The sequence below is a fragment of the Crinia signifera genome, chromosome 8, assembly GCF_055691185.1.
Source record: "Crinia signifera chromosome 8, ASM5569118v1, whole genome shotgun sequence".
NCBI lineage: Eukaryota > Metazoa > Chordata > Amphibia > Anura > Myobatrachidae > Crinia > Crinia signifera.
Window position 1 is genome coordinate 112,561,858 of NC_139224.1, and position 14,913 is coordinate 112,576,770.

Consider the following 14,913-nt stretch of genomic DNA (forward strand, 5'->3'; position numbering starts at 1 on the left):
TGTCTTTCTTTTTCTTTCTTCCTAGCAGAAGACAACCTCCATCACCCACACGTACTGCAATCATCCGCTCATCAAACTCATCCCTGTTAGAGTAGCTTGGATGGAATGCTCCTTATTTGTGGTGTTATAAACCAGACTGAGATGTCTATTATGTCTGCCTGCATGTTCATGTTGGATCGGAACTAGAACTTGTCAGCAAAATGGATGCAAAGTTTTGACCTGCAAAACCATTTTGTACTGCAGCATACACTGTGATTCTGATGAACCAGGCTGAGAAATCATGTGAAAAGTGGCTAAATTGCATGTGTTTGACATCCCATGAGTTCTTCCATTGGATCGGAGCCTGAGATCATACCTGGTACACTTCCATGGTCCAATTCAGACAGCCTTCCGGCAGCAGGGAATGAGATTGCATACAATATATTGTATGCAAAAGAACCGCATACGATACATCATATGCGATCCTGACGCCCGGTCGGGTCCCCTCTGAGAAGGCGCATAGTGTATGGGGGCCTTAAGTCAGCCACTTATACTTGAATTACTGCTATAGAATTCACTTGTAGTTCTGGTCTGCATGACTGACAGGTAACATGTTTATACGTAATTCACTAATTATACAGATCTATGCTGAATTTTGTACATTATATAATATTTATGTTGTGTTTGATAAGTTTTGGAATTTCTCTGGTTTTCTGAAACACAAAACAGCTGAATCAGAGTGGGAGTGAAATACCTCCCAATATTCTGATATCCAAATGCAGGACTTCTTGGCATGCACAGGCAAAAGAGGGCATGGCCTCGCAACTGAAGGGCCTCGCCCCCTAGTGTAAAGTTTATGGGTGTGGCTGTTGTGTGTCATGCCCCAGTTTCTTTTCACTCTGTGCTAGGGATGGCCATCGGTGAAGTCGCCATCAATGGTTGCCATGGATGGAAATACTGCAACCAGCCATTGATAGTAATAAACTATGTGATGGATGACCATCTATTGTTTTACTAATCAATTGTATTTGAACAGAGGACCCATGGGCCAATCAAAAGGTGGGGACTGGCTTCATGGGTTTTTGGGGGTGGAGCTAAAACAAAAGCAAAACATCGGTATTGCTGTGCCCTCAATGGAGGGAAACCATCTGGTTCTCCCCATAGATGGCAAAAGTATCGGCCATAATCCATAAATAATTTTGAATCATCGATGGTCGATGGCCATCCCTACTCTGAGGGTGAGCTCAGTATTCCAGCAGCTGCTGGGCTCCCCCCAGCCTCTCCCAGCAGCTGTACCACAGTGCCCCTCTCCGAGGGCCAGCTCTACCATTAGGCAGCTGCCTAGAGCACTGGGGTGGGGGGGGGGGGGGCTCCTCCAAGTCTGCCTATCAAAAAGTCAAGGATGCTGTGGAACTTTTAAGACCTCACCTCCATTCTTTCCCTTGAGGCATACTTCCCTATCCCCTTGCTGCCCCCTGTACTCTGTTGTGGGTGGCAAAGAGAGGCCTCCAGGGAAAGTAGGGGATTATACGCTTTTTGGGAGCCTCCCTGCCATTCCAGCATGTTAGGCAAGTATGCCTTAATGAGTTGGAAAGTGGGTATTGGTGGCAGTATGGGGGGGGGGGGGGGGGCAGTAGGTTGATGTTTTGCCTAGGGTGCTGAGAAGTCTTAAACCGGCCCTGCCCTCTCCCCATTTTACCCATAACAAGGCAAAAAAAAACAGGACTGTTGGGAATACCTCCCAACAGTCCTGTTTTTTTTTGCCTTGTTATGGGTAAAATGGGGAGAGGGCAGCAAAGAACAAAAAAAGCAAATAACTTTACAACTAGGCAAAACTATGCTGCACAGCAGGTGGGGGAGATGTAAAATGTGCGGAGAGATTGTGATTTGGGTTAAATGTGTGTACACATTGAAATCTAATTTGCATTATAAAAAAACTGCCCCACATTTGTGAGCTACATGCAATAGCAGTCAATATTTACCCTGCATGCAAAATAAATGGGATCTCCCGATTATTTGCTTTTTTTCTTAGCTCCCAGCTCAGAATTAGCTGTATAATGTCTTTATAGTTCACTAATACTAACTACTAACATTTTATTCTCAATATGTGTTACCTGTATTTACTGTAGAAATGTAGTGTATGCAGTGCCCTGATACATATTGTGTGTACTTAGCCTCTTCTGTAATGCTACTTATTACATCTGATTTTTAGTCATGCAACCAGAAGTCGAACACAGAGCCAGTTAAAGAAATATGCTTCGAAAATAAGAGCAATAGTAATTTTCATTATATTTTGAGAACATTCACGTTCCAACTAACAGCACAGTTGGGTCCATTGCTATTCCCCTGTGCAGAGCGACCACACTATATTAGTTTGTGTAGACAATGTTACACAGCAGGTGCAGATATGGGCAGAGGCGTAACTAGAATGATGTGGGCCCCATAGCAAAATCTTGGACGGGGCCCCCCCTAATGGCACTACAATGACCGGGGCTTGCACCAAGGGTGACCAACTCATCCCTTTAATCTGGGACACATATTAGTTACATAGGTTCTGTGGCAGTTTAAAACCAGGTGAAATGGAGTCTTGAGGTGTGGCAGTTTAAAACCAAGTGAAAGCCAGCCACAGAACCTGTGTAATTAATATGTGTCCCAGATTAAAGGGATGAGTTGGTCACCCTACTTGCACCAGAAGAAACAGTGGGTGTCAGGAGAGAAACAGTGTCGGGATAGAGAGAGAGAGAGAGATCGAGAGAGAGGGGGGAGAGAGAAGGAAGAGAGAGGGGGGGAGAGAGAGAGAGAGAGGGGGGAGAGAGAGAGAGGGGGAGAGAGAGAGGGGGAGAGAGAGAGGGGGGAGAACAGGTAAAATAGGGGTTGGAGAAAGAGAGAGAGAGAGACAGAGAGAGAGAGAGACACACAGAGAGAGAGAGAAAGAGAGCGGGAGGAAGCAGGACTAAAGGAGCCCATACACGGTCTGTTGTGTATGGCTCCGTTTTGTACTATGCGATGCATCACATAGTACGGTACAAAAAGTATGTGCTGCACATACTTTTTGTACTAGCTATACATCGGATCGGATCGCAGTGCATGCACACTGCATGCACTAGGGATGCGATCCGATGTGTGCTGTTTAAGCACACAACGGATCCGATTAACGCACCGTGTATGGGGGGCTTTAGACTAGGGGCAGAGAGACAGGTGGAGTGAGAGTTTGTGCTGAGAGAAAGATGTGCAGTAGGAAAGAGAGCAGGGAAGAAAGAGGGGGAGAGAGAGAGAGGAGAGAATGCAGGACAGGCAACCCCCCCCCCAGAAGAAAGTATAGGTGCCGCTGTGTAAAGCCCCCAGGGCAGATGACGGTACCTCTGGCAGCAGTCTTCACCCTGCCGGGTCTCCGCACTGTTGGGGCTCCACAGCACGCCACCTGTTCTCCACCGTGCCAGGTGTCTGCATCATGAGCCGGGAGATGCACCCATGCTGTGTCTCCCGCACCTTGTTTCCACACTGCACATCAGTGCCGGAAACTGCACAGTCCTCATCACCGTCCGCGCCGGTCTGCACACCGGCGCACATCACCAGTGCCACTGCCGGAAACTGTGCACAAACGCTTTTGTATGTCGCGCTGGGGTTGGTCACTACTTGAGAGTGACGTTGAGCCCCAGGACCGACTAGGAGTCTGAACTACCGCTTTCACAGTGCTGCGCTGTCCCTGGGACACGGGATAGCGGCGCTGTCAGCCTGCCCGCAGCATTACTTCAAAATTAAATTAAAAGGGTGCAGGGGATGTTTGCTTGGCCCCAGGCCCCCCCAGCCGCCGGGCCCCATAGCAACTGCATCCCCTGCACCCTCTATTGTTACGCCACTGGATATGGGTGAAGGAGCATTGGGTCTCCCGGCTTTTATATAAACCAATATGACATACCCTCCAAATTTACCTTTTTGACAGGTACAGTACCATTTGTTTATGGCCTGTACCTTTTTTGGGGGGTCTCCAACTGTCCATTGTAAGTATCGGAAAGGGGACGTGGCCATGCCCCCTTAACCCATAGCCATGCCCCCTTTCCCTAATATGTACCAGTTTTTGTTCTTCAGATGTTGGAAAGGGTATGACATGACCAGGTGGCTGTTGGTGCCAAAAGGTGGAAAAGCCAGAGCTGCTGTGTGCAGTGACAGCAGATAAGGGGCCAGATGCACTAAGCTTCAAAAGTGATAAAATGGAAAGTGATAAACAACCAGCCAATCAGCTCCTGCCTGACATTTTTCAAACAGAGTCTGTGACATGACAGGTAGGAGATGATTGGCTGGCTGTTTATTATATAAATTATACATTTTGAAGCTTAATGCATCTGTGTAAAGAACAGCTGACCAGGTTTGTCACTGGTGACACTGAAGTTATACTTTTACTAAGTTATCATTTATAGTATAACATATACTGTATACAAAAATGCTTTCAGTAGATACATAATTACATATTTCTCTTTTTCTTACTACTTGTATATTACAAAATTTAGTAACCTGAAAAAAGGCTTAATAAACATATATGAAATTATGAAATTTGTGTCAAAGGCCGTATACAGAGGGGAATTAATGTCATGTGTTTAATTTACCATTGAAAGTATAAAAAATAAATTAGTGGACTTGTTGGCATACAGTAACCTTCTGAAAAGTATTTGCTTCATATCAATTTCAACATTGTCTGCAGCATTCATAACAGTTAATGCTTAAGGCAATATAAAGCAGTTCCATGGGTGCTGGGCTGTTAACTAGGATAATGTGGACGGTGCTCAGTATTCTCATTTGTGGATGGGCTTTGAGGGCTATGCTGCCATGTAGAGTAGTGCAATCATAGGTGTGCGCACATTGAGTGTTGGGGGTGCACACCCTTATGAACACCACCCTGCCACTAGCAATACATTTTACCAAATAATTTTGCTTTTTAGAACTGTATTCCAGAAGCGCCCATAAATCAATCATGTGTGTTTTGCAATGTTACTTGTACCAGATGATCAGTGGCGTAGCTTGGTTTGGGGCGCCCCCCTGTCGTTAATGGGGGGGCGCCTCCCCCCTCCTCACCGGCCTCCCCACCCCGGCCGCCAGTGCCCGGTGCCCCCCCTCCATCGCCGCAGGCTTACCTGTCTGCGCGTCCCGGCTCCCCTCCTGGCTTCAATTAATAATTATATGCAGACGGACCACGATAAAATGGCCGCCCCCATACCGCAGACAGTTTTAGAGAACTGTCTGCTTTATGACGCGGCCATTTTATCGTGGTCCGTCTCCATAGAATTGATTGAAGCCAGGAGGGGAACCGGGACGCGCAGACAGGTAAGCCTGCGGGGGATGGGGGGCGGGGGCATTACTATAGCACCACAGCCCCCCGGCGCCCCCACATGCACAGCGCCCCCCCCCCCGCGACCGCGGGGGCTGCGGTGCTATAGTTACACCACTGTACCAGATCATTGTCATATCACTACATACCTGTGCCATCCATATATGTTTTTGAATTTTTTTGCATGTACCGTTACACAGAGTAATTAGAAGACATAGGGGGCGATTCTCTAAGACAGAAATGCGGTAAAAACCCTCTTATCAGGGTTTTTACCGCATTTCTGTATGCTCTAACCCCCCTCCGCAGTGGCAATTCCCTGCAGAAGCCTATGGGCTTCTTACCGCAGCGCTGTTTTGAGGGATCTGTCACGGATCCCTCCCAGCATACCCTGCGGTCGGCGCGTCACAGACCCGGAAGTCCAGTGCCGGTGCCGCATCGCAAGGGACAGCTCTTATCGCAAGAGCTGCCCCTTGCATTAATAACCGCATATGTTAGAACATATGCCGTTATTAATAATGAGGTGGCTGGCGAAGGGGGGGCGAACAGGGCTGCAGATGTTACAACATCCCGCCCTAAAATAGGTGGGAGATTATGGTTTGGCTGAGAGACATTACATTGTAGTGAGTGCCAATAGATGATGGTAGACACGCCTGATTGGCGGTGTTAGACACACCTTATGGGTGGTGTTAGACATGCACAATAAGTTGTACTAGACACCACCCTTTGATGGTGCACCCCCTAATAAAATGTGCTGCACACGCCTGTGATCGCAATGCAGACCACCCTTTCCTATGCCTCAGGCATATACAGTATTTAGCCATAGTAGTGACACTTCCAGGTGAGATACACTGGACTCTCAGTGACTGGGCACCTGGGAAGCATCGGCAGCTGCAGTAACACAATCATTACAGGGGATAAATAAAAGAGAAGGGGAGGTTTCTTTTTTTTTGGGTGGGGGGGGGGGAGTGGTAATGGGAAGGTACAGTTCTTATAAATTTGTAGAGAGTGAGGCATAGACAGAGGTTTGGGGATGATTAATATACCTTCTGCCAAAACCCCTTCTCTATTTGCCTATTAATAACTCCCACACCCCAAACCTTATCCATGTAAATTGGTACTATTCTGTGGCCGCATAAAGCGACACCATTTTATTTTTGATGCACATCTGCGAAACGCACTGTCCCCTTTTCAAAGACAGTGGGGGGCCCAATTCTCTTTCTGGCACTGGACACCAAAATGTCTACTTACGTCACTGCATGGGAGTTATAATCAGATAATAGACGGAAATGTATTAACGTTTGGAGAGAGATAAATGAGAGACAGAGATAAAGTACCAATCAGACATTTAAGGCCCATGCACACTAGGAGATTTTCATTTCCAAAGATTTTCACTAAATCTCTGCTAAGGTCCATACACACTGGGCGACTATGCCCAGCCTGTATGGACAGCGATGATGTCAATCATCGCTGGGGGGATAGCCGCTCAGTGCATACACTCTGAGCGGCTTTCCCCCTGCCCGGCGCCGACGGAGGTGGGAGGACGGTGTTGCATAGCGCAGTGCTATGCAATGCTGTCCTGAAAGCCGCTCATCTGCTGGTATAACCAGCAGACGAGCGGCTTTCCCGGCGATGATGCGGGAGCGCACAGCAGCGCTCACCGCTGGGGCATACACACTGGGCGGCTTTGAGCTGAAAGCCTCTCCAACAGGCTGTTTTGAGCGGCTTTCAGCTCAAAGTCGCCCAGTGTGTATGGGCCTTTTAGATATATCTTTCACCAAAGTAGTGCGTACACACTAAGATATTTTCCCAAAGAGCAAGACATTTTCAGGAGGTGAAAGTCTTTGCTGAAAAGCTTTCATTATAAAAGGCTATTTACATAATGGGCGGGGTTTAAATTCCAAGGGTGGGAGGAGGGGCCATTTTATTCACTGCATTTGTGTTCTTGTCGCCTGTATCAGAAATCCATTCACCTTCACCAGCAATGTATACGTTACCGCCATAACAAAATATACATTGGGGGGTAGTGGCGGTGGTTACAATACCACCTATTATCAATAACATTGGTGGCGGTAACATCGGTGGCGGTAACATATACATTGCTGACCTGTGCCAGCAATGTATATGTTACTGCCTATTAATGTATACATCAATAACATTGGTGCGCAGTGGAAGCGGTAACATATACATCGCTGGCCTGCACCAGCAATATACAGATGGAGTGCCTCCCATACAGCTCCAGCCTTTTTTTATTTTTATTGAATAGCAATGCACAACAAACAATATATCCCTTACATAATTCATAAACCTGACATACCTAATCGGAAAACTTAAATACAATAACCAGAAAAGGTCTTATAATGATTTTTTATCCATCAGGTTATCAAGTATGCTCAATACAGGGCCGGGGCTCAACACTTAGGCATACCCTGTACTTCCGGGTTCGCAAAAGAAAGCCATTGATAGGTGGATTTCCACCACCTGACACAAACATGTGACGGGTCACGTGATCGATCACATGATCAAGCTTCAGCCACACATGGGCGCAGAAATATGACATGGTGCAGCATAATGATGATGCGCCGATCACGTGACACGTTGCAATGCCCCCTGGGACGACGGCGCCGATCACGTGATACAACAGATAGGATTATGGGCAGAATTTGCCGATCACGTGATGCGCCGCCGAGCATCATGGGAAGGTTGTCCTAATGTGATTGACTTAAGCAATCAGCGATGTCTAATAGAACAGACCAACCCCTCATAATATCAGTGAAAGCCTGAGATAGGCTAATATGGATGTCAATCAGGGGAATGTAAGGATCTGACATCAGAGGAATGTCATGTGACCACAAACAACACACCTGATTGGTGGCCTGATATCAATAAATATTTCTTAGAAAGGGCACCCTGGTTGGACTTGAGGAAGCTGCATGGGCAGTGAAACATGTGTTGGCTAGATCTATATTGAATGTCAATTAGCAGAATTGTAATAATCCTCAAATGTATTTAGATATTTAAACTTTCCCAATATGTGCTACACTGAATGAATTTTGATGCTATGTTCTTCTCTCTGTGAACAGCAGAGGGCACCCCTGCCTGTGAAGTATTTAAACTAGTATTGTGCTGGGACTCTCTAGATCTGTTCACATAACAATTATTAGGTGGCAATAATAGAAGCAAGATTGCCAGAATTAGTAAAACCACCCGGTCCCCGATTTAGGTGACTGTACTTAATTGTTGGTACATGAACATAACATTTAGTACACTTCCAATATATTTAATTTCTTCCTGTATATAATACACTGACCAGGAAATAACCTAGTGCTATGTTCCCTTTATAAACAGAAGAGGGCACCCTTGCTGACAAAGCATTTAAACTAACATACAGCCAGGGCTCTCTAAATTTGTTTATAAAATACCTATTAGGTAATAATAATAGAGGCAATTGTGCCAGAATTATTAAGACCACCCGTTCCCTGGTCCAGGTGACTGTATCCATTTGTTGGTACCCGAACATAGTACAGGGGATATTCATATATCCACTCCTGGGCCTTGTATATAAAAGTGCCTAGGACCCCTCAGCGGACCAGCAGAGGGTAGTAAAATAAGAGTCGGACGCAGACCGCAGGTAAGAAGGGGGGGCAGGTTAGGTGGGGGGCGCCGAATAAACGTGCGGCGGGGGGGCGATAAATAGTTAGTTACGCCCCTGAACTGTTCACTTATCAGTTCCCACTCACCCCGTAATTCTCAGTACCTACTCATTTAGATTTCCACCTTTGCACTTTAAAGCAGTGCTGTATATTTTGTGTATTTGAGATTTTTACATGTTTTTATGTCGTGTTTTAATGGAAATGTATTAAATTTAGGAGTGCTTTAAAAAAACGTACTTCACTATTGCATACATTTTTTTCTCATTTCTATGTGAACTGTCACCGGAGAGATCCAGGTGAAATCAGGATTCCAAGCGCTGGATAAGTCTGATTTCCATATTTTTTTTGTGGTGTTGGTGAAGGTTTAGAGGGACCTTATTTTGGAATATTAGGCTACTGGCTGCTGGATGCGCGATATACCATTCTATTAACCCATCCAAATTTTGTTTCATGTTTAGAGCAGAGAAGGGAAAGGGGGGACATGATAGAAACCTTCAAATATATCAAGGGTTTTAACAAGGTACAGGGGGAGACATTCTTCACAGGAAGAGGAGCAACAGAACACGAGGACATGCACTGAAACTAGAGGGAGGAAGATTCAGGGGAAATGTTAGAAGGAATTACTTCACAAAAAGGGTAGTAGATAAGTGGAATAGCCTCCCATCAGAGGTGGTAGACGCAAATACAGTAGTACAATTTAAACATGCTTGGGATAAGCATATTGATATCCTTACAAAAAAATAAGGATCAAATATGGTTTGAGGTAACATGTTTAACAAAGGGGCAGACTAGATGGGCCAAGGGGTTCTTATCTGCCGTCAAATTCTATGTTTCTATGTTTTGAAAACTTGTTTTTTAAACAAATAAATTATATTTGTGTGTATTTCATGTGTTTAATGTGTTTGTACAACATAAATGCAAGATACTTCAAAATACATCATTGAAATATTTAAATATTCAGAAATACGGAATAATCCGTTATCCAAAATTCTCCTGATCCCGAGCATTTTGGATAAGGGATACTCAACCTGTACGTATTCTAAAGGCCCCCATCCACTACAGCGAGGCGTACTTTGAATATAATACCCCACCATCTCGCCTGGTTGCTCCCCGGCAGCAGGATCACATTCGAAACATCATATGCAATATATAGTATGTGTTCCTTTTCCTGGCTGGGGGATCCGATGGATCATTGGTGCAGCAGTGACGATCTTCAGCTCCAATCTTATGTGCACGGGACAGCACATTGGATCGGAATTGGAGATTAAACACATGCAATTTGGGCCCTTTTCATCTGATTCCTTGACCTGATCCCTCGGAATCTGATAAAAAGGGCCCAAAATTCACTAGTGGTAGGGGTTGATACATCTTCCTGATAGTTTTCTGCTTAATAGAGGTTTAATTACAAGATGCTGAACTTATAAAAGGTTTTGGGTGAGATTTAATGGGATGAGAGATTCAGAAAGTGAGAGATTTGGTGAGAAATCTCCAGTCTTTTTAAAGCGGCAATCATTTACACTGCAAAATCAAACTGGTTTAGCAGTGTAAACAGCGGCGTAACTACGTTTTGGGCGCCCCCCCGCCGTTAGGGGAGGGTGCCCCCCGCCGCCCATGCAAACCCCCCCAATCCCCCGCAGCCTTCCCTTTCGCGCTGGTCCCGACGGCTCCGTTCTTCTGCTGAGGACCACCACAAAATGGCCGCCCCCATACAGCAGACAGTTTCTGAACGGAGCCGCCGGGACCAGCGAAATAGGTAAGCCTGCGGGGGATAGGGGGGAGGTGTAACTATAGCACCGCAGTCCCCGGCGCCCCCATATGCACAGCGCCCCCCTGCGGTGGCGGGGGCTGCGGTGCTATAGTTACGCCACTGAGTGTAAATGATTGCCGCTTTAAAAAAACTGGAGATTTCTCACCAAATCTCTCACTTTCTGAATCTCTCATCCCATTAAATCTTACCCTTTGTTTTAAAGAAAGTGTGATCAAACTCAGCTTCTCTACAACACTATTCCACTGCGATACGGCAGGAAGAGCTGAATCCTTTCTGATTTGGTGGAATGCAAGGACGGAAAGATGGAGGTGACACAGCAAGTGGTGGGCCCCTTTACTAATGTGTGTGGTAGACTAAATTAAATATTCTAAGTTCTTGCAGCGCCTCTAAAATATCAAAAAGGTAGGTCCATGCCACATGTTATTGGGTATGTGTTTCATTCAGCATCCTAATATCACCAAGCCTGTTTCATAATATAAAGGGGGAAATTTACTAAGATAATTTTGTGAAAAAAAATTGTATGTTCATAGGAAAATACAATTTTTTTCCCCGTATTCGTATTGATGGGATATTCGGATTTGTATTTACAAATACGAATGAATACACCATTGAATGAATACGACAGAAATCACCATTCAAAAGAATGGTGATTCCTGATTTACTAAGCGGCCGTATTGAAAATACGGCCGCTTACTGGGGTAAAATGCCCACGAATAGCGGGCCAAATTCCGGAAGGAAAATACACTTTATTTTCCTGTCGTATTTGCAGCCTTCAGTGTAAAAAAATAAAAATAAAAAATTATTGAAAAAAAACAGCGCGGGGTTTCCCCCACAGCCGTAACCAGCACCAGGCTGAAAGAGCCGGGCTGGTAATAAAAAATCAGGAAACCCGGCAAATAGGGGTTCCCTGATCTTTTAAAACCAGCCCCAGGCTCCAGGTCCGGTTCCCAAAATACGGGGAACAAAATGACTAGGGGTCCCCCATATTTTAAGAACCAGCCCCAGGCCAAACCAGCCAGCAGGGTAATGTCATAGCCGGGGGACACTTATTATATAAGTTCCTGTGGCCAAAACATTAACCCTACCGACCAGTCAGCCTGGCCAGGGGCCCTGGGGTAGTGGGTAACCCGCAATAAAGGGGTCCCCCCCTCCAAGACTTACCTGACCAGGCTGAAGCCTGGTGCTGTCCCCGGTGACCCTGGAGCGGTGGTCACCGGGCTGATTCGGTGTAAAAAAAAGAATAAACTACTGTTTAATACTGTGGAACTATGAGTCCCAGCAAACCTCCCCCACAAGCTGGGATTTGGAGAACCACAAGTCCCAGCATGCGGGGCATTAAAGGGCCCGCTGGCATTGTAGTTCCACAGTATTAAATATAGTTAAATAAACACACACATACTGATGCTTACCTATCTTGAGCCCGTAGGTAGCCCTCGGTCTTGGTCTGGTGTCCTGGTCCAGGTCCGTGTCGGCATCCGGGTCCATGTCGGCGTCCATGGTGGGAAAAAAAGGTGGAGCGCTAAGTGGATCAATTGGATATCACTAATTTATTTGTATAAAAATATTTAAAAAAACAAGCAGTTTTTAGCAAGACAATAATAATAGGTCAGTAACAAAAAACAATATAAAAAAATTACATATATAATATATAGGACAAGGAAGACAATACTTATGTCTCTGCGTAGCTGCCTTTGTGTCCCTTGGGATAAGGGGGGGAAAAGACTCTCCGGATAGTGCACTACCGAATTGGTGGTTAATAATATGCCGTCCTGGATGGTGATAGAAGACGCTGGAGGATGCTCTGGTTCCCAAAAAATTGGGGTCCTCACTAGGTTGCGCTGATCCCAGTAGTGGATGAAACCTGTGGTTAATTTTCTCGCTGGAGGAAGATCTGTATACCTTCAGAATAAAGGGTCCTCACGATGGTGCGATATTGGATATCCACAGGATACAAATTGATGACTCCCAATTTGGAGATAGCAATAGGAATGGGATCCGGAGGGTGGCAATGAAAGGGAAACTTCCAGGAGAGTGGATGGCAAGAAGTGGGGGTGGGGGGCAGAAGGCAGAGTTGAAGGTTCATCCCGGTCCTTTATTCAATAAAAGCAAGTGCTGCCTAACATGTTTCACCGTGACCTCACGGCTTTATCAAAGGTAAGACGTCCATGGTGGCTTCCGGGTCCATGTTGCCGTCTGGGTCCGGGGTCCGAAATAATCCATAGGGGACCTGTGGAAGCAAATTCTACTTACAAGTCTCCTCCGGCGAAGATCTGTCCTCTTCTCTCCTGAAGTAGTCCAGGTCTTCGCAAAAAAATAAATCACGAGTGTCCCTACGGTCCCCTGCCACGAAATGAACGGGTAAAAAAATCGCATCGGATCGCATTGCATATATCGGCCGATATCACATCCGATATATCGTCCGCCGTGAAACTAAACAAGTACCGATAAATGTTTATGTATGTACCCAGCTCTGCACCTAAAGTCTAGGCGTATATGAAGAGAAGAGCTACTGAGCAATCTCACTTTATGTATATGTATTTATATATATATATATATATATATATATATATATAGTACAGGTGTAGAGCTTTTAGATCCACAAGGAGCACTCACCAACAAAATCAATGTAACTGTAATGTTACTTTCGTGGGTTAATTACATCTTACTTTTTTCATGTTGTAGTCGACGTTTCGGCCACTAGAGGGCCTTTGTCAAGACAGGTTATAGCACACGACCTCACAGCTCGGAAGTTCCCAGTTTCATCTCTACTCATTGGGGAATGGGGATGTAAAGGGGACTAAGCAATTAGGAATAAAGGAAAATGAGCCTACAAGCTGACAGTTGTTCTTGACACATCTTTCTTTAATGCTTCTTCTTCTGCAAAAGCCTTCACTCCACGCAAGAGGAGTGTGGTATGAATCACCGAGAATCGGGATCCCGACAGTCATTTTCCCGACGTCGGGATCCCAACTGCCTGGTCTCAGACAGCGTGGCCAGTGCAACAAAGCCCCTTGCGGGCACGGTGGCGAGCTATGCTCGCCACCTATTCTATTCTCCCTCTATGGGGGTCGTGGACCCCCACAAGGGAAAATAACCGACGGCCGTCGGGAACCCGGCTGTCGGTGTTTTAACAGTCGGGATCCCGACCGGCACCCCGCAAGAGATGCATTCACATTTTTAAAAGGAGATATGGAGCAAACTTTAAAGCACAAAAAAAGCACTAATGCAGTGGTTCCCAAACTGTGTGCCTAGGCACCCTGGGGTGCCTCAGGACACTTGCAGGGGTGCCTTGGGTTGGTGGACCAGGATCAATTCATATTATTTATGGTCAATGTAACAGGCAAAACCAATGCTTGTGGCTGCCAATCATAATATACCAGGGTTGCCGACCCTCCCGGAATTTCCGGGAGTCTCCCGAAAATCGGGTACCCCCTCCCTGCCCCCGGAAGGGTGGGCAACCCTCCCGGATTCAGGGGGGACCCCCGCTGACCCCCGGATCGCGGCATTAAAATGCCGCAATCCTCGGGTCTCAGAGGAGGGGGCGGAGCTAAAACGGCACAATCGCGTCATTTTAGCCCCGCCCCCTCCATGGAGATCCCTGAATTCGATGCTTTTCACAGTAAGGGGCGGGGCTTAGTGATGTCACTCGTAAGCGGCTGCTGAAACTCTCCTCTCCGGGCTTCTCCCGGAGAGGAGAATGTTAAAGTCGGCAACCCTGTAATATACTGTATGTGGACAAACAGAAGCAAATCCTATCCCTCACCAGATAACTGTGACATATAAACACAATGCACTTTAATATAATATTTTTTTTCTGAATTTCTGTATAAGAAGCATTTGGCCTAGGGGTGCCTTGAAAATAGTTTGATGCTCTAGGGTGCCGTGATTCAAAAAACTTTGGGAACCCCTGTACTAATGAATAAAAGCTGCAAACACTAGAGAGTTCATGATCATACAGTATTACATACAGTATATTATTTTCTAAATGTTTCTCTTCAGCATTCATATTATTAAAATGTGTTATCTAGGCTGAGAGCATGCTGGGAAAATTAGTTCCACAACAGCCGGAGTGTAACATAATAGTGTTTGTACATTCTTCAAAATGTACTAGCAAGTAGCAGCTATATTGAAATCTTCTCCCACAGTTTATTTTCTCTGTGTACGTGAATTATAGTGAAATGAAAGTTTACAAA

General features: G+C 45.8%; 1 protein-coding gene across 5 annotated transcripts in view; it reads left to right on the forward strand.

Moving 5' to 3' along the window:
* DNM3 (dynamin 3) overlaps positions 1 to 1,603 on the forward strand; it is a 359,404-nt gene extending 357,801 nt beyond the window's left edge. For 4 of the 5 annotated variants that reach the window (XM_083157019.1, XM_083157022.1, XM_083157021.1 and 1 more), the window contains one exon: positions 26 to 1,603. In XM_083157019.1, the coding sequence (XP_083013145.1) occupies positions 26 to 95 (70 nt within the window). In that variant the 3' untranslated portion in view covers positions 96 to 1,603. The remainder of the gene's footprint in view (positions 1 to 25) is intronic. The other variant, XM_083157020.1, reaches the window with a different exon arrangement.
* Positions 1,604 to 14,913: the final 13,310 nt, after the last annotated feature.